This window comes from Amphiura filiformis, unplaced genomic scaffold (assembly GCF_039555335.1).
Source record: "Amphiura filiformis unplaced genomic scaffold, Afil_fr2py scaffold_51, whole genome shotgun sequence".
NCBI classification, from domain to species: Eukaryota; Metazoa; Echinodermata; class Ophiuroidea; order Amphilepidida; family Amphiuridae; genus Amphiura; species Amphiura filiformis.
In genome coordinates this window covers 598,686-619,612 of record NW_027305515.1, presented here as the reverse complement: position 1 = coordinate 619,612, position 20,927 = coordinate 598,686, and the positions used below count along the sequence as shown (strand labels likewise).

General features: G+C 34.5%; 1 protein-coding gene across 1 annotated transcript; it reads right to left on the bottom strand.

Moving 5' to 3' along the window:
• Positions 1-9,851: 9,851 nt before the first annotated feature.
• Positions 9,852-15,935, bottom strand: LOC140144374 (SH3 domain-binding glutamic acid-rich-like protein 3). Its single transcript, XM_072166192.1, has 3 exons — positions 15,712-15,935; positions 12,327-12,494; positions 9,852-11,620 (listed from the first exon to the last, which is right to left on the bottom strand). The coding sequence occupies exons 1-3, from the start codon at positions 15,754-15,756 to the stop codon at positions 11,507-11,509; spliced, it is 327 nt and encodes a 108-aa protein (XP_072022293.1). The 5' UTR covers positions 15,757-15,935; the 3' UTR covers positions 9,852-11,506.
• Positions 15,936-20,927: the final 4,992 nt, after the last annotated feature.

The window sequence follows — 20,927 nt, the reverse complement described above, 5'->3', positions numbered from 1 at the left end:
GATAGCTCATATTAGAAAATGTGAATTTTGCTGAAAATAGCTCAGAAAATGTGAATTTTGCTATCTACTGAAGATAGCTCATAATTAGAAAATGATAATTTTGCTATCTACTGAAGATAGCTAATATTAGAAAATTATACTTTTGATATCTATACTGAAGATAACTAATATTATGAAAATGAGAATTTTGCCATGTACTGAAGATAGCACATATTAGAAAATTTTAACGTTGTTATCTACTGAAGATAGCTAATATCGGGCTATTCCAGAAATTAGAGGCACTCCCCCTAAAGAAGACATGGGATTTCCACACAATTTTTACCATTTTTTGCTCTGGGAATTCCCCCCAAAAATGGCTACTATTCTCACAACCCTAAAGAAGACATGGGAATTCACAAGAAAAAGGCGCCTTTTTAGGCTTGGGAATTCCCAAAAATGTTGGCAAAAATTTGCCTGTCTTCTTTAGGGACACTGGGAATTCCCAATATTTTTAAGCATTTTTTTTCTGGCAGTGGGAAATCCCAGAAAAAGGGCAGCATATTGATGATACCCTAAAGAAGACATGGGAATTTCCAAAAAAAGTACCCATTTTTAGGCTTGGGAATTTTGCCTGTCTTCTTTAGGGTCACTGGGAATTCCGAAGTTTTTTAAGCATCTTTTTTTTTAAATTGGAATTCCCAATTTTTTTGGATAAAATTTTGGTATGGGAATTCCCAAAAATGTTGACAAAAATTTGCTTGTCTTCTTTAGGGTCACTGGGAATTCCCAATATTTTTAAGCATTTTTTTATCAAAATGGGAATTCCCAATTTTTTTGGATACAATTTTGGTCTGGGAATTCCCAAAAATTTATGGTACAAATTCACATGTCTTCTTTAGGGGGTGCCATTAATTTATGGAATAGCCCATTAGAAAATGTTAATTTTGCTATCTACTGAAGATAGCTAATATTAGAAAAATGAGAACTTTTCTATCTACTGAAGATACCGTAGCTCATATTAGAATTTTTCTATCCACTGAAGATAGCTCATAGAACATTTTAACATTGCTATCTACTGAAGATAGCTCATATTAAAAGATGAGAATTTTGCTATCTACTGAAGATAAGTCTCCCTACCCTTTCTACCTCTCTCTCTCTCTCTCTAGTCTCTTTTCCTCTCCCTATCTCATTTCTCTCTCCGTTTCCCCAAGCACTGTATAGGGGTGGGGCTCAAACCTGCTAATTTTGCCTTGCCCCCATGCCCCAGCAGCTAGCTATGCCTCATATTATAACATTTTAACGTTGCTATCTACTGAAGATAGCTCATATTAGAAAATGTGAATTTTGCTATCTACTGAACATATAGCTCATATTAGAAAATGTGAATTGTGCTAAAAATAGCTCAGAAAATGTGAATTTTGCTATCAACTGAAGATAGCTCATATTATTACAAAATGAGAATTTTGCTATCTACTGAAGATAGCTAATATGTATACATCCATATCAAAACGATGCACTTGTCGGCTGCTATAAGCTCATTTCAAATAATAACTAGGAGTAAATTAACATTTTAACGATGTTATTTACTGAAGATAGATTAGAAAATGTGAACTTCGCTATCTACTGAAGATAGCTCATATTAGAAAATGTGAATTTTGCTAAAAATAGCTCAGAAAATGTGAATTTTGCTATCTACTGAAGATAGCTCATATTAAAAAATTTGAATTTTGCTATCTACTGTAACACATATTAGAACATTTTAACGTTGTTATCTACTGAAGATAGCTAATATTAGAATATGAGAATTTTGCTATCTACTAACTAAAATACATTATGAATTTGTAAGCGCTCTTTAGGCAAAGCCATTGTTCATTGAATTTACAACCGTATGACAAAATACAAATACAAAATATTTGCAATTTAAAGAGAATTGGTCATGACATAAAATCTGAAAAATATTGCAAGGATCACTTGAGGTTTTGAATTTTAAAACTTACATTTTGGTCAAAATTGTGCTTGAATAGGTCGTTTTCAACAGATTTACCACATTCGCCCCGGGCATTCGCCTTGCTATAAACATTGAATTGAAAAAGTGAAAAAAAACCGTTTTGAGGGGGAAGTGTTAGCTTTTGTTCGATATAAAAAAAATTGGATGAGGGGAACACTTGCGGTTTTGACAAAAACCAATCACAGATGCCTATTTTCCACTAGTCACCAGGTAGCTCACACAGCTCTTATGATGCTATGCACTCAACTGTGTCGTGTAAACAAAGACTGTGCAGAGGCAATTCACTGCTTGCTTGGAAGCGCTTGGACGAAATTGTGTGCTCATGTGTATCGAGGTGTGGAAACTGTGCATAGATGCGTTTAGAAGAGAATGGTTTTGTAGCCAAAACCTTTCTACATGTATAGAAAATGCGAATTTTGCTATCCACTGAAGATAGCTCTCCTCTGCCCCCTTCTCTTTACCCAGTCTCTTTTCCTCTCCCTACCTCATTTCTCTCTCCTTTTCTCATGCACTGTATAGGGGTGGGCCCAAAGGCAGCTGCAGCTATGCCTCATAATATAACATAACGTTGCTATCTACTGAAGATAGCTCATATTAGAAATTGAGAATTTTAATCATGTTAATGAAGATTAATGCTACGTAAAGAGAGAGTGTATGTAGCTAGGATGAAAAGCCGACCATCAAATGAACATTTTCACCTTTTGTATTGAAGATAAAGCCTACATGAACTTTCCCAAAAGCAAAATCAACAAATTTTGCGTAAAATTGCCGCAAAAAGAAAAAAATTGGAAACAATGCCCTTCCTTAAACCAAAAATTCATGCAACAATGATTTTAGAGCCATCAATAAACCAAAATGGCTGAAAATGCACCCTGAATATAAACTAAATGGCTGAAAATGCACCAATCTGCTGCACATCCCCGTACCCTCATTTAGAACCTCAAGGCAATGTAGAGTAGATTTTTCAGATGGTTGGCGTCTGGTGAGTTACTAATGTTCCCTCTCAAATACTCAAGAGAAACAAATGGTTTTTCTGTATCCAAATTACTATAGGCCTTTTTCAAATTAGCATTTCAAAATGTGTAAACAGAACGCAGCCCATTGCTACCGCATTAGGCTATTCCAGTTGAAATCCATACACCCCCATGGAAGATGACTTTAATCAGGGCCCGGAATCAGGAGGGTGTAGATTTCAAATGGAATTGCCCATTCAGGTAATCCCATATGAAATTCACACTCCCTATGTGGGAGATTAAGGTCATATATTCCATAGGGGTGTGGATTTCAACTTGAATAGCACAATAATTGATTCTATTTCTGCTAAAGATGGCCCATGGTCATGACGGTTGATAACACGAACCACTATACAAATGTGTTATCTCTGATATGAATTGACCTTATCAAATAAATATCACCATTACCATATGATCACCTATATACCATGCTGACAAAGTAGCATAATAATTTAATTTTGGTCTGTGCTAAATTGAATTATTTGATGTGCGACTCTCTAAGTAGCATAATGATCGAAAATTTGTTGGTACCTATATAATCCCCATTCCAGAAAAATATAGCACTAATTTTTTTGGGATTAAAAATATTATCCTGTTTTGGGAAATAGCTAAATCCTAATCCTTTAGTTAGTTCTAACTGACAATGAAAGTCAACTTTTAATTTTTGGTCAATTTTATTAAATAAGGGCCAAAAATATGTGTTTTTCAAATGCTGTGACAATCAAGCCCAAAGACTTGCACAAAGACTCATTTCATGTTATGCATTGTAATTTTTGGAAAACACATTTTCTAAAGTTTTTCCAACCAATTATCAAAAATAACATAATTTTGAGTGCTTAGACTTGTGCCAAGTCTTAGAATTTTGTGACTACAATTTTAAGAAAACATGCAAAGTTACATGTTTTTAGCCCATTTTCCCTCAAATTGCAAAAATATTAAAATTTGACTTTTATTGCCAGTTAGGGCAAACTAAAGGATCGGGAATTAGCAATGTTTCATTTGGCAACACACGATAATATTTTTGTTAATTCCAGAAAATTAGTGCTGTATTTTTCTGGAATGGGAAGTAAAATTGTAAAGGTTGTTCACGATGCTAATTGGAGACTCCAGCTCTAACATGCTCTGCGCTTGGATCATACAAAATGTAATCGCCTTACTGGCATTATTCATTATTAATATTGGGCTGTATTCTGTTACTCAATACAGCCAGCGGCATCAATTCGACCAGAAAAGTGGGGGATATTGGGTCAGAGTTGCCAAAAGGTGGCTTTATAAAAGAACAAAAAGTGTCTAATTTTGTCAAAAAGAAACATGTCCTCACTAGATCTATATTGATGCCTCTGTATACAGCTGATGAATAACTGATCTACATGTATGAGGTATGTTGTCGAGTTATGGTCTAGGAGCAGAATATGGGGTCAGAATCTGCAAAGTGCTGTTCACAACATTCACTGTTGTATTTCACAAGATATAATAATATCAGAGTCCATATCCTCCAGCCACATTCACTGATTGCCTCAAGTATCTAGTGTCACCATTGAAAATCAAAATGTGTTATAGTGTTATAAATATTTCACTGCAGTCGCATATAAAATATAAATGGTATAATACTATTTGAGCACATACCCTAGTTAGAGTTTTCAAGTTTGACAAGGACAAGTTATTAATTTTAAATCTTAAAGGGGCATTTCGTGATCCACAACCTCATCCCCCCCACTTTTCTCAAAAAAAGTTGAGATTTTTATATCACTGGAACCCTCTGGCTACATAATGTTTATGTACAAAATATTTCTTGCAGATTAATTCGTTTTGCAAAGATATCGTGAAATTTGAATTTCGTTCTGGTGCACCAGAACGAAATTACAACGCATTGTCTATGGAGCAGTGTAATACACATAATCATGCATAACTCGCAAACGCAAAATCGGAATCCACTGAAATTTTGGGAGTAGGCTTTTTTCGTGGATATGTACTGAAAAATGTCATAAAAAGAGGATGCTAGGATCACGAAACACTCCTTTAATTACAAATATAGCTAATAATTTCTTCTTTATGAAGTATAAGCCGTTTATTAAGTTACGGAATTATGGTCCATAGGAGGACTCCATTTTGTTTCTCTACAATTGACTATTTAAACAAACAACATTCATAAAATACAACAATTTCAAAATATGAACTTCTCTTTTATTACTTATGTGTCATCAGCACATATTTAGCCATCCAGCATACTACATGTACCATGTTTCATGTACCGTATACCGTCTTTTAACAGGACTTGTCATATATCAACAAAACCTACTGATTATATTTGATATAATTTCCAAATAGATGATATTTAGTGCATCTTATTCAATGAATTAAACAGAAGAAAGAAAAGTAATGTAATTATGTCATGGAAGGGAAATTGAAACTGATGTACCTCCAGACTGTCTATGTATCTCATTTTTAAGTGGTCTCAATAAAATATGTCTTTGTTCAAAACACAGATTATAGAAGGATGATATTTGCTATGTGCAAAACTTATATTTCCTGCATCGAGTTGTTTTTAATAATAAATGTTTTAGTGGTTTGCCAATAAAAGTTGGATGTATACTACTTGAGTGACAATGGGCTATTCCAGTTAAAATCCATACAGGGCTATTCCAGTTGAAATCCAAACACCCCCAATGGAAGACATGACCTTAATCTCCCACACAGGGAGTGCATTATTTTTCAAATAGAATCACCCATTCAAGTAACCCCATTTGATATTCACACTCCCTGTGTGGAAGATTAAGGTCACATCTTTCATATAGGGTGTATGATTTCAACCGGAATAGCACAGTCCAATATGACAGCGTCGCCTTCTTCTGTTTCAAATTCTTTGATAGATATTTTACTGGTGCATGCCAATATATGCCTTTTAACTACCATAATAATGCTTACACATGTGTCCTATTGGAATGAAACATTCATTCAAACATAATGATTGATACAAAAATATCTACATACAAATTACTCTGGGTAGAACCACAGCAGGAAATCATGCCTTCCCATGATGCATTTGGTGGAAGTGCATTGACCTTGCTTTTTGCTTTTTAGGGTGCATTATTAACAGAACATCATCAATAGGATTTGTCTTCAAAGTATGATCACAAACCTTTGCTCAAACCTCATAGTCAAATTAACCCTATGCGAACTACCTGCTGATTGGTCAAAAAGAAGTTTTCAATTGGACCAATCAGCAACATTGTTAAAATAATTTCACCACGCAAAACAAATGGGGTGAATTATTTGCAAAGCTCCATTCTGATTGGTGATTAAAATGAGGATATCATGTTATTGACCAATCAGAGGCAGTGTTAGATCGGCAGGTAGTGCTCAGGGGGTTGACTGTCTGCAATTGTCAGAATTATATATTATGGGCTGCAGAAGAGAAGTTCCAAATTTTCTTTAAAAATTCAAACTTTTCACAATTATATATTTTCATGGCCATATTTGGAATCAGCGTGAAAAATGCATTAAAATGAGTACAAACAAGCCCAGTATTGATTCAGTGGTTCTTGAGATAGCGCTTGATATTTCTCAAAACTGTTAGTGGGATAATGGCCAGCACTGAAATAATATGCACGGAAAGGCATGATTCTCTACTGCAACAACAACACTAAATATAAGGAAAGCTCTATGTCATAAACAATAATTTCAACTATAAATTTTAGGTGCAAATTTTGCTTCAAAAACTATCATGCATTGGTTTTTGGAAGTTAATATTTTTTTTCTGACAAAACAATTGAAAACAAGAGCGAACAATGATGAGTCGGTTTGATCAAGTTAAAGCTAAAAAAAAAGTTTGTTTCCTGAAGGCTGGGCACATTTCGATTTTGGAGCAATTTTTACCACTTTTTAACAAAATTATAATTTGAAAATCCAGCATAAAAAAGATTTTCAAGCAAAAAATGACAAAATTTCAAGAGATTTTTTTCTTGTACATTTTACAAGCAATATGAAATCAACAAATCATATGCAAATCAATCTATAATTTTCCAAAAACTTTCAAATTTTCCAAATAATTTTCATATCTATAACCTACTCTGTACTGATTTGACATTCTATATTTGAGGCATATGTTGCCATAATTCCTGACTCAAAATATAAGTAAAATAAAATACATTTTGCATTTTTGAGTTTCAGGCCATCTATGGGAAACAAACTTTTTCCTCCAGATAATGAACAGTAATACAAACGAATTACTGAATTTACCGAGTAATTTTTCTCTAAAAAGATTTTACAACAAAAAGAATTCTAGAAAGTTTGGAAAAAGGGCAAGATTGAAATAAAACAGGTTGCACAAAATTTATGAGACAATGGGCCTCGCAATAATTGCTCACTATAAACAACACAAATACCTGACAAAGCCTAAACATGTATCACAAATTGCAAATTTCTACTAGAATCTCACAGAACTACAGCACCATTAATTGGTCTATTCCATTTAAAATCCACACTACCGGCCCCCTGTGGAAGATTTTGAAATTATTTTCCACAGGGGGGGGTATGAATTTCAAATGGAATGTACACATTAGGCAGTTCCATTTGAATTTCATACACCCTCTGAGAAAGATTCAACCTGAATCTTTCACTGAAGGAGGGTGAGTTTCAAATAGAGTTGCTAATGTGTTCATTCCATTTGAAATTCATACTCCCCCTGTGAAAGATAAATCCAAAATCTTTCACAGGGGTAGTGTGGATTTTAAATGGAATAGCTCAATAGTAATTTCTAGAAAATAGTTCAGAAAGAAATGAATACCAATTAAATACAAAAAGAAAATAGTCCAGAGTAAAATAATACCACTACGATATTTTGAAAAGCATTATGTAGTTGCCTATAGCTCTTATTGACAAGTAAACAGAGTGAATAAATAAAGCATGTTTGTTTTGATAATGCTACCACAGGTCGTTTACGGACTCCAATTTCAGTATACGTCCAACACAATGAATCAGTTGAGGCTGCACACATACAACCACCTGGCACAAAGTACTCTGAATCCTGATAGAATTGCCCCAAATTTGCCATTTTCATTCATATTAAAAAATTACCTTGTATTTGGTATATTTTAGCATTAAAATGGCAAAATCTTGTATGCATTTGTCTCGGTCAAGTTGGAGCCAGTTAGCATGATGATTTTACACTGCTTGGAAATTTAACCCCAAATGCCACTGTCAGGCTGGGACAATCAATTCTTGTCATGTACAGTTAGAGTACCAAGACTTTGTTGAATTGGGCCCGGACCTATCTTTAGTATGTCAGCCCACAGTCCTTCAACAGGTCACTGGCCTGCCTTCAAAATGAACATGCTTTATTGTCCTCCCCAATCATGCTTACCTGACTAATACATATCTACAGATACATAAAAACAAAGACCTTTTACAGGACTTATTCCGCATATTTTATATTCATCTACAAAATGTACTGCGACTGTATTTTTATTCATTTTTTCAATTTATTTATCCGTAACAAATCGTGCCAAATTGGCATACAAATCCATTCTTTGTGAAATTTTATAATTCACACTACCATATCATTCTTGGCTACATAATATTAGTCACATATAAAATGCAACAATTGTTTTTTTACTTCTTCAATATCATAGAAAGCCCCTATACAAAAAGCAAGCAAGTGGTCTCTGTTCTAACTTCATAATGGATTAGTCCACTTGAAATCCCTACACCCCCTATGGAAGACCTGACCTTAATATCCCACAAAGGGGTGTAGATTTCAAATGGAATCACCCATTCAGGCAACTCCATTTGAAATTCACACTCCCTGTGTGGAAGATTAAGGTTGTGTCTTCCATAGGGGTGTATGGATTTCGACTTGGAATAGTCCAACTACATTTGAAACCACTGGCACAGCTAAGGGACTATCATAACCAGGGTTAAATTTGAGTATATCAAGGGACCAGACTGTGTAGAGTACTGTATACGCTGACATTTTCGCGGTGGTTTAATTTTCGCGGATTTCGCTGATCAAGAGGCATCCGTTAAAATAAAACCCCGCGAAAACATGATAATTAAGCATTTTACTATGTTATTCTATTGAGGAGATATCCACAGCCGCGAATTTAACAACCCGTGAAATTGTCAATGATACATGAAACCGTGAAAATATATTCCCGCGAAAATATTGGCGTTTACAGTATAAGCTTGAACTCAGGAAATCTTTTGAGCGTGGTTTCCGAATTTGGCTGCCTTGCATGCATACAGTTTTATTGTCCCTGGGGACAAGAAACTCAGCATGTGGTTTTCAATATGAAATCATTGTTATAATAATCATTTGTGGGTAAACATGATAAACATGTATGCAAATAATCAGAAAGTTCCCACACCTTGAAGCCTTTAAAATTCATGGACTTTTCAAGGATTTTCAAGGTCCAAAAGCATGATTTTCAAGGACTTACCACAACACAAAAAGCTGCATATTAATGGATGACAGCTCCTCTCCACTCCCCAAATTTTGTTAAAATTAGAATTTTGGTAAAATTCCAATTTTCAAGGACTTTTAAGGACCTTGTGCAAATTTCCAGGACTCTTCAATGCCTTGAAAATGTGTTTTCAAATTCAAGGACTTTCAAGGACTGTGGGAACCCTGAGTGTAGGTCTGAGTGTCCCTTTAAGGAAATGTTATGCTGCTATTAGGGGACCACGTTCACCATGACTGGATATTGTTTTAATAAAATCAAAGTACGTGCCATATTGCACAACTGTGAACTTTGCTCCAAATTATACTTCCTTCCTCTCAACTTTGGTCAACTTCCTGAAAATTTAAAAACATAACATGTTTTGACTCTCAAAGGAACCACCTACAATTCTGATTCCATAAAATAGAGTTTTATATGTCCAAAGTTCTTCTCATAAGTCTGGTCCCTGTCAGATAACTCAAACAACCCTGGAAGCTTTGCTTGAAAAAGGCTTGGCTACTTCAAAGTGTACATTTTGAACTTGCTGTTCACATTATATCTAGGAAGCTGTGAAATAATGCTTACAATATTGCTACAAACTGTTTTATGTCATGTTATTCAAAGTTTGAAACTTATTATTTGAAATTGTGATGTTGCAATACATACTTGTATACAATTCTCACTTTTGTTTTGATAAAAAAAGAAATTTAACCCCATGAGAACTACCAGCCGATTGGCCAAAGGGAAGTTTTCATTATCAATAGGCCCAATCAGCAACAATGTTAGAATAATTTCACCACACAAAAAATTTGAGTGAATTATTTGCAAAGCTCATTCTGATTGGTGATTAAAGTGAAAATATCATGTAATTGACCAATCAGAGGCAATTTTAGATCAGCAGGTAGTGCTCAGAGGGTTAAAAGTTTACACTTTGACGTAGCTTGATTTATAAGGCGGGAGTACACAATAACAAACACTGCTATTAAATTAGCAATGCAAAACATGTCTACATGATAAACTTGGAAGTGGGGACCTGAAAGCGGGGAGTGAGTGACCAAGATTCAACAGCAGTGGTTGGGTAGACATTTGAAGATATATCATAGTACCTCGCAGTTCAAAATATGATGAACAGATACCTTAAGCGGGATGAAGTCCACAAGAGTTGTGCAAATTATACAGATAAGAGTACAAAAAAATGCAATATTTGCCATGTGTATTTAACAACATCACAGCTTGTGAATCTTGGACACTTACTTTTCCCATTTGCTGACTTTAAAAAACAACTTTTTTAACATCAATTATTTGACTACACTGAGATGTTACATTTAAATAAATGAAGAATTTATTTCTATCTAGGGATGACTTCAAACCCCAACCCTAGACTGACTGTTCTGACAGGGTGCTGGCTGTCAACCAGCTGCTCAGTCTTGAAGCCATTCCTTGGGCAAAACAGATGTATTTTAATATACATTTGTGTGTTTTGAAAAACAAATTAAATCTCTAAATACAAATTATAATACTGATAAAAAGTAACAAAAATCATGATTTAAAACATATTCTATGTATGTAATAACCTTGATGTGACCAATTTATAAGCCAATTTCTCTCACAAGTACATAACAGTTGAGTATTTCAGTTAGTTGAAAGATATAGTGATGATAAATTATGATTTACAGCAATTTGTTTTGGATAAATCAATTGGATCACTTTTAAAATGAAGCATCACACATGTGGATGGTCTTTGCTTCAAATCCATCATGGTTTGATTTTTTGTCACTGGTTAGGGAGAAGGTCTTGTTAGAACATGTAAAGAGACCGCTTATGGCAATCCAACAGTGTTTAGTACAATGTATGTATGAATTTCCAGACATGGACATGTATTACCTGTGAGAGAAAGTCTGACTTTTACTTTTTGATGATTTCAAAACTAATCTAATGCAGGATTAGATTAGGTTGTTGACAAATGATCTTTTCTCTTTATCCATTAAGCCAGGTCCCCACTTCCGTATTTTGTGTATAGGTCACCTTATAAGAAGAGTTTATAAGGTTAGAGAGATTAAATGTCATTTTTAATCCTCCTCTTTTGGTTCTTCTTTCTCCTCTTTTTGCCCCTTGTCCTTTTTCCCCTTTAGAAATTCCTCCAACGCTTCGCTTTCAACTGCTTCATCAAATGCTGTATAATCCTATAAATAAAAAAAATGAAAATATTCCATTAAATTCATACCTAGTCTAGCAAAGGTAAACATTTTCTAAACGAATTGTCTTCACTAAATTACGCCCTGGGTGCAAATCCATATGTATGATATATATGACCCCCGCAGCGATCAAGCGGGTTCCTCGACGACTCTCCCGTGACGTCACTCCAACTGAGTCACGGGTAAACACTTCAGCGCCAGCCCATTAGGCCTGACGATGCGTCTCGGATGAGACGTGATACTGTAGCCAACTTCAAAAAATAGTAAGTCCAGATGATCAGTTTGATATTTAATCTTTAATTTATCTATCTACCTGGATGATTCAGAATATTCACAAATACATATGTATGAAAATTGTCACAAATATGTAACATTAAAACCATGCGTACCTATCAAAACAACTTTATTGGTGCAATAAATAAAGTTGACTTGACATTATTTATTTCCGATAACTCCGCGCTACCATCCCAACTTCCCAAGAAAGTTTTCCATCACCCCCCAGGCAACTAGTTGACACAACCCGCTTGTTTACAATTTACTAAAACAAGTCCCAAGTTCCCAACTCTAAACACTTGACCGAGTTTCGCGTGCAAGATGGTTCCGAATATTTTTGTTTATGTGTAGGCCCATAAAAAAAATGAGCCGACCACATCCCCTCACAGGAAAATAGATCCTGGACACGCAGGTGACTTACCCCACAGTATGTGTCATCAATTGCGATCTGAGGTGCCAATGCTTTGGGATCTCCCACAATCTCTCTCATCTTTGCTTTGTCCTCTTCACTAGCTGCTATATCAATCTTCTGAAACTCAATCTTTTTGCTTCCTAAGATCCATTCCATCTTCTGCTGGTGCTTCTTGGTCTGATAAAAAAAAGATAAATGCATGAATGAAGTAATGTGAGAAAACAAGTACATGTACATGTATACCAATCCACATACAATGTACCAATAAAGTAAACTAAGTAACAAACAAACATATAACATGAAGTCAAAAGTCAAAATTTAATGTCAAGTTTTATATTTTATAAATCATGATTTTGGAGGTAAAATTTAATGGTTGTGCAGGGATACAAATGTAAGTACACAGCTCAATATGATTGTCCCCAGTGATTTTTGGACAAGAGGACAAGAGGATAATTGCTTATTTTGAGCACTGGTGCACATACCTCTCACCATGTGGTGGGTGTGGCTTAAAATAGCTCTGAACAGTGTTCGAAATAAGCACTTATCCTCTTGTCCTCTTGTCCAAAAATCACTGGGGACAACCATATTGAGCTATGTACTTATCCCCTGGACAACCACTATATTTTACCTCCAAAAGTATGACACATGTTGGGGACAACCAAAATGTATTGAGGACAAGCAGAATTCATGCTTTAGTTATCCTCAGGATAACCTCCATATTTTCCTTATTTCGGACACTGGCTCTGAATACAAAATTGGTATTGCCAGGCATGCATATAATGTGTGCATACATACATTGTACTGTGAGGGATATCCTAGCCTGTAGGCTGTGAATGGGTATTTCATATTCAGTATTTTCCATGCACCAACAACTGTGTGCAGAAATTGGAAACACTTGTTTGTACTACCAGGATACCTTTGTGCATACATGTACACTAAGCAGGCTCCTCAAAATAGAAGGAAATACTGCAAATTGGCATCAAGTTAGTGGTCAATTTTCTTTAATGTTGATTTATATTTTTTGGTACCGGTACTGTACTATCCAAAAGTTGGGACCATTAATTTGCTTACAACTGGTGTAGAAAGTCATGTTCTGAAATTAAACAAGATAGACTCTGAATTGGCTGAAACATACATCAACATCAGCAAATAACTTTATTCCTATCGCCACCAATAAAGACTGTTTTAAGTAAAGTTTTATTCCTAGAACTCTGGTTGACTGGAACTCTTTACCCAGCAACTTTTAAAACTACAATCCCGGACAAAAAAAAAAAACATACTTCAAAGAGGCAGTGAAAGAATACTTCAAATCAACAACAGCAAGAAAGTAAGGGGCTGTGCAATAATTATGAGCCCTGGGGGAGGGTAAAATTGAGGGGGGGCAAGACATTTTTGGCGAGCGAAAGGAGGGGCAAGCAATTTTGGCAAGCCGAGGGGGCAAGTGATTTTGGCACACATTCTTGGGGCACCTTTTTAATCAAATGCTCTAAAAAGGCTTAGGAAAACCGTACAGAAACGCTTTAATATGCAAATTTTCATAGTCGCTGCGCTAGCAACATGTACATTTATATCTAGACCATTTAAGGTTTGCAAATTGGGATCCCAAAAATTTGCCATGTGCAAGGGGGGGGGGGGGCAAATAATTTTTGGCGGGCCGAGGGGGGGGGGGCAAGCAAGTTTTGGCGGGCTGAGAGGGGGGCAAGCAATTTTTGGCGAGCCGTTTGGAGCTCATAATTATTGCACAGCCCCTAACAAGTAACCACATGCGCACAGTATCCTGTCCAGTTGACTCAGGGCTTTGAAATAAATGGGGTCTTGGACAGTATCCACTAAGAAGAAAGAAGAAGTTGACACATCGAAATAACTTTCATTCAAATTTCAACATTTAATAACAGTTTTAACAGGGTTCGATTTAGAAAATAAAATTTACATGCACAACTCTGATTTTTTCCTCAAAATGGGCTGAATAACACAAAATTCTACATGCACCTGTAGAGCCAAAGTTACATGCATTTGTGCATGTAAAACCCCTCTAAATCTAACCCTGACAGTTAAATAACCTCCGGTGCAAAAAATTGCACCGCTGTCCAACCGAAAAATGATAGCATTGAAGTACTCTAGCATCGAATATGTAACTATCGTGTGCAAATTCGAAGCTCGAGTTCTCGAGTATTAAAGCTCAGCGGCAGAAAGTATGAAACCAGACCTGTAACTTTAAATAGCCTCATACAGTACGAATGTACGATATACATGTTACATCATGTATCACGCCGGACAGAGGACAACGCAAGTTCCTTGCCCGGGTTGACGGTTCCTTGTACTGTGTCTGTGACTGTGTATTAAAATCACTATGACTTTGACTAAATACTTCGTAACGCCTCCTTTAGAAGCCAAATGCAAATGTGCAGCAACGCGGAAGTCCATCTTAAAGTCTATTAGATAGTAGTTTGCGAAGTAAGGCCAATTACAATTGATCCTTAGTTTCCTGTTTCCCTCGCGCGTCCAAAATCAAGAATGGAAAAATATTTAATTATTTTATTTTTATTTAGGTATTTTCATATTTTAATTGACTTTTTAATTACTTTTATTTGCTAATATCTGTTTTTGATCATCTCAACTTTGATTATGAATATAAAACAAGAACATTGTAGGGTCCCCTACTAATATTAATGTAAAAAATCAATTATAAAGGTAAAATAATTAAATCCGTAGTCTTAGTCAAAATGACCAAATGGACTGTTGATAATAGTCACGACCACATTTTCAAAATGAAGAAAGTAATAGATAATTAATAATTAATAGATAATTAATAATTAAAAGTCGCCTCGTCCTTTATTTTCAAACTTGAAACAGGAAACTAAGAATTAATTGTGAAGGGCCTAATCATCATGGTATTGGTAGTGCAGACATAGACTGCGGAACTCAGTCCTCAATGATATTAGTCAGTCATTTATCTTTTGGTCATAACTTGACTGTACCTATTTGTTTGGTGATGTCAATAAAATAACTTGAACTTGAACTTGAACTTATATGACTATCATTTGAGGACTGAGTTCTTACGATACATCTTTCGAGGTGCAGTTTCCAGACAATAGCTTGGTATTTGGGGCAGATTATCTATTGAATCCTTTCATGACCACTGTCACTGAAGCATAGTCAATTCTGCCAAGGTCGCAGGACACTCGGCACGAATTGAAAGACCATGTCACTCTCGACAAAAGAATGCATGCATGTCAAGGTCATACGACACCAATTTGGTGTTTGTTATGCTCCTCGAAATATGTACCTTAAAGTCTATGTCTGGTCCAGACAGTGTAGGCCCCTACTGTCGGTGTCAGTGACAGTGTTTTGTTTTCATGTTTTCAATTTTGCATGCTTTTGTCGCCACACCTACCTCCACATTGCTGGACACAGAAGTGTAGTATAATTTGACGCTCATGGTGTCTACTTCAAATTTTCACCTAAAACCAACAAATCTATAATTGTAGGAATGTAATGAGACTGTTGTTTGACCCGTGTTGGCACAAATTGTTGCAAATTCCCTGATTTTCAGCCCCGTGTGTTTCCTATGGATAGTAAAATCTACAGTGGGTCGCGAAACAGGAAGTTTCTTGCAATTGATGACCCCGGATATGCGAAAGGACAAGAACTGTCTTTAAAAAAGACAATGCACAGGGCATTATGATTGAGTGGATTTAGGGACCGTTCACAAGCTTTCACAGTCACACCTTGGTACTTGGTAGTGTTTCCTCCTAAATACTCCAAAAAGAGTTTTAACGAGGTCGGAGAGAGTGGTCTAATTGATGTGAATTGCAGGGTGAGACGAATATTCACACAAAGTTGATGCCAAAAAAAAAAAAAAAAAGCCGGGGGGGGTTGAAAATGTTTATCCCTCTGAAAGGGGGGGCGTTTAATAAAGTCACCTTAATTTTTCTTGTAGACATGAGTTTACACTATTTTCTATGAGTTGACGTGTTTTTTCCTGGTAAAGGGGGCCCTGAAAAAAAAATGAATTTTTCATTTTGCATCAGGCCCCCTTAATAACAAGTGTTTGTGATTGTGAACAGTCCCTTAGGCTCTGAAAATAGAATAATATTTATTTCTTATATAGCCTATTACAAAACATGTATAAAGCGCTTTAATAAAGTTATAGGCCTACAATATTTTTTTACTAGAGTTGTCTAGCAAAAATGATTTTCTCCAGTGTGCATTTTCATACATGGATTTTTGTATTAACTTGAAAAGCCACAATGTCTTTAAAAAAAAGTCATTTAAAAATTGAGGTCTGGCCACACAGAGCCACACAAGCCAGAGTTCTTTGTCAATGGGCATGGTGCTTATTCCGAATCGAATCTCAGTTTCATAAAAGGTTTTGAAAGTAAGTTCTAAAAAAAATTACGTTTGTGAGTTATGCATGATGTCTATTACACTGCTTCATAAACCATTTCGTTCTGGTATACCAGATCGAAATTCAAATTTGACGATATTTTTGCTAAACGAATTAATCTGCAAGGAATTTTTGGTACATAAACATAAACATTATGTAGCCAGAGCTTTCTAGTGGTATAAAAATCTCATTTTTTTTAGAAAATAAAAATCTTTAAAAAAATAAATCAAACGAAATCATGACTCTTTTAAAAGGGCATTTCGTGATCCACAGCCTCATCCCCCACTTTTCTATAATTAGTATAATACTTTGATGTTCATGAGACATAAACTTCATGGGAGTTTGGAGTTTGGGTTTGGCGGATTTTTTTTGCTACCAAAAAGGCGTCGATTTTTTTTCTAATGTAGGCCTATATCTTTATGCCGAGTTGGGTTTGACAAATGATTTTTAAATAATAAATCAATAATTTGTTTGTTTGTTTAAACGTTTGCTCCGTGTGGAGACGCGCTTGGGTCCTATCATTGCTTTAAAACTGGTATTAAATATTGATACGGATTTTTAAATCAAAATAAATTGATTAACCCGTTACTTTACATAGGATTAATGTTAAGATCAACTCTATACACACATTTTGCAACAGACTGGAAACAATTGAGTTTGTTTTTAGGCCTAATAAAATTTACAATGTTTGTAACTACAATCAAGTGCAAATTTCCTGGGACACTTGTTCATATTTCGCGCCCTCTGTTCAATAAAACCGGTCATATGAAGTTCACCATGTGATATTTTATTTGTATAGTTTCCAACCTATTTCGAATCCTCCCTCCCCACCAACCAATGTTGGAGCAAAAATATAGGCCATTTAAAAAATGAGGCGTTTGGTATACAACATTGAATAAGGGGTGCAGGGAGGTCATTGAACTATGAAAGTGTCCCAGCAAATTTGCACTTGATTGTATAGGGATGCGAAAAAATAATCTATTAATATCAATAAAATCGCCATAACTCTCGAACGCGTTGCTCGATTTTCATAATTTTTTCAGTGATGTCAAGATAATTTCATTATGCATTACATGATTAGCCAATTTTTAAAAATGTATTAAAATAAACATTTTTTTGAATATCAAACCCTGCAATGCATGCATTTTTCAAGGAATATTTGACACATTGATTGCTTATATTAGAGTGGACATATAAATTCTCCTTTGGAAGAATTTACAAACATAATAAAAGCAAACCAAATAAGAAATTAAGAAAATATAGAAATAAATAGAACAGAATCATGATGTTTGTCTCATCATTGATCTTTTAAACTCATTACCCTATTTCAAATGCTATTATCGGAATGCACGTTAAACTTTTTAATATAGGCCTTCAACTACCCATCACAGACACGCTAATTCAACGTAACAATGCCATGCCAAAAAGTGTATATACAATTATATACAATTACACATTTTAAATGGGCTTATTATTGGTATTCAAAAATAAAAAAGAGATAAAGAGCAGGATTTAAAAGTAAACATATCGGCGACAATGAGCTTCGAACCGTGGCCCTCATGATCAGAAGGCAGTAAGCAAACCACTACACTATGGTTGAGCCGTTGTTATTCATGCGAATTTATTTATAACAAGGATAACAAGAATTAATGACGCAATAACGGTCTACCAGAATAATATAACTTAAAAAGTAATATATCTTTATTTAACATTATGGTAGACCGTGCTCATTTGGCTTAAATGGAGGAATAATTACCAATAAACATATCAAAGTTAGGAAGGTATGTATAATGTGACCGTGTATATTCAAAATATACGTTAGATAAATGCTGAATACGACCAAAACATGAGTTTTAATGAATGATTTCATTGGATCGAAGCTCGATAACACAATACAGTAGCATTGCAATGATAGGATTAAATACGCTGAAATCGAGTGCAATTATCATCAGTCTCCCGGTTGCATATAGTTACTGGCTTTGCTTCTCGCCCCCGAGATCTCGAGTTCGAATCCATGTAATGCTATTTTTCTTTCTTTTTTTTAATTCTTTTTGTGTTTCTTTCTTTCTTTCCTTCCTTCTTTCTTTCTTTCTTTCTTTCTTTTTTCTTTCTTTTTCTTTCTTTCTTTCTTTCTTTCTTTCTTTTTCTTTTTTCCTTTATGTTGCCAATTTACATTTACATTTACCAATGAACTAAAGGGAAACAATTGTTTTGTTTTATGATTTTTTTGTTATTTCAGTAGGTATTTTTAACTGATTGTACTCTATATTTCCAATATGATTTAATTTTGATTAGTTTTAAATTGTTTTAAAAGTGAATTTTGAGATAATGCGCTTATAATAGCAATCATGTGGCAAATATGCCTTAAATAATGCATATATTACAGCGTTTTGATACCTAAAAATATTTAGTTTGACAAAAAAATGTCAATTAAAGTAACCAAAAAATGCGCAATGTTATTTGTTTTAAATTAGTGAAAAAATCATGTCAATCGAGCAACGCGTTTGCGAGTTATGGTAATTTTACTGAAAGTAATAGATTATTTTTTTTTTTCTTCAATACATGTATAGGGGATGCGAAAAAATAATCTATTAATATCAATAAAATCGCCATAACTCTCGAACGCGTTGCTCGATTTTCATATTTTTTTCAGTGATGTCAAGATAATTTCATTATGCATTACATGATTAGCCAATTTTTAAAAAATGTATTAAAATAAACATTTTTTTGAATATCAAACCCTGCAATGCATGCATTTTTCAAGGAATATTTGACACATTGATTGCTTATATTAGAGTGGACATATAAATTCTCCTTTGGAAGAATTTACAAACATAATAAAAGCAAACCAAATAAGAAATTAAGAAAATATAGAAATAAATAGAACAGAATCATGATGTTTGTCTCATCATTGATCTTTTAAACTCATTACCCTATTTCAAATGCTATTATCGGAATGCACGTTAAACTTTTTAATATAGGCCTTCAACTACCCATCACAGACACGCTAATTCAACGTAACAATGCCATGCCAAAAAGTGTATATACAATTATATACAATTACACATTTTAAATGGGCTTATTATTGGTATTCAAAAATAAAAAAGAGATAAAGAGCAGGATTTAAAAGTAAACATATCGGCGACAATGAGCTTCGAACCGTGGCCCTCATGATCAGAAGGCAGTAAGCAAACCACTACACTATGGTTGAGCCGTTGTTATTCATGCGAATTTATTTATAACAAGGATAACAAGAATTAATGACGCAATAACGGTCTACCAGAATAATATAACTTAAAAAGTAATATATCTTTATTTAACATTATGGTAGACCGTGCTCATTTGGCTTAAATGGAGGAATAATTACCAATAAACATATCAAAGTTAGGAAGGTATGTATAATGTGACCGTGTATATTCAAAATATACGTTAGATAAATGCTGAATACGACCAAAACATGAGTTTTAATGAATGATTTCATTGGATCGAAGCTCGATAACACAATACAGTAGCATTGCAATGATAGGATTAAATACGCTGAAATCGAGTGCAATTATCATCAGTCTCCCGGTTGCATATAGTTACTGGCTTTGCTTCTCGCCCCGAGATCTCGAGTTCGAATCCATGTAATGCTATTTTTCTTTCTTTTTTTTAATTTTTTTGTGTTTCTTTCTTTCTTTCCTTCCTTCTTTCTTTCTTTCTTTTCTTCTTTCTTTCTTTCTTTTTTTCTTTCTTTTTTCTTTTTTTTTCTTTTTCTTTTTTCTTTTTTCCTTTATGTTGCCAATTTACATTTACATTTACCAATGAACTAAAGGGAAACAATTGTTTTGTTTTATGATTTTTTTGTTATTTCAGTAGGTATTTTTAACTGATTGTACTCTATATTTCCAATATGATTTAATTTTGATTAGTTTTAAATTGTTTTAAAAGTGAATTTTGAGATAATGCGCTTATAATAGCAATCATGTGGCAAATATGCCTTAAATAATGCATATAATAAAGAAATTTGATAACTAAAAATAAAAAATTTAAAAAAAAAATGTCAATTAAAGTAACCAAAAAATGCGCAATGTTATTTGTTTTAAATTAGTGAAAAAATCATGTCAATCGAGCAACGCGTTTGCGAGTTATGGTAATTTTACTGAAAGTAATAGATTATTTTTGTCTTCTTCAATACAATCAAGTGCAAATTTCCTGGGACACTTGTTCATATTTCGCGCCCT

Excerpts from the sequence above, each read along its gene's own strand:
- LOC140144374 (XM_072166192.1), bottom strand. The coding sequence starts at position 15,756 with ATGAGCGTCAAATTATACTACACTTCTGTGTCCAGCAATGTGGAG. Across the intron at positions 12,495-15,711 it reads CTGTGTCCAGCAATGTGGAG|ACCAAGAAGCACCAGCAGAA; the intron begins GTAGGTGTGGCG and ends TTTTTTTATCAG. Across the intron at positions 11,621-12,326 it reads TTGATGACACATACTGTGGG|GATTATACAGCATTTGATGA; the intron begins GTAAGTCACCTG and ends TTTTATTTATAG.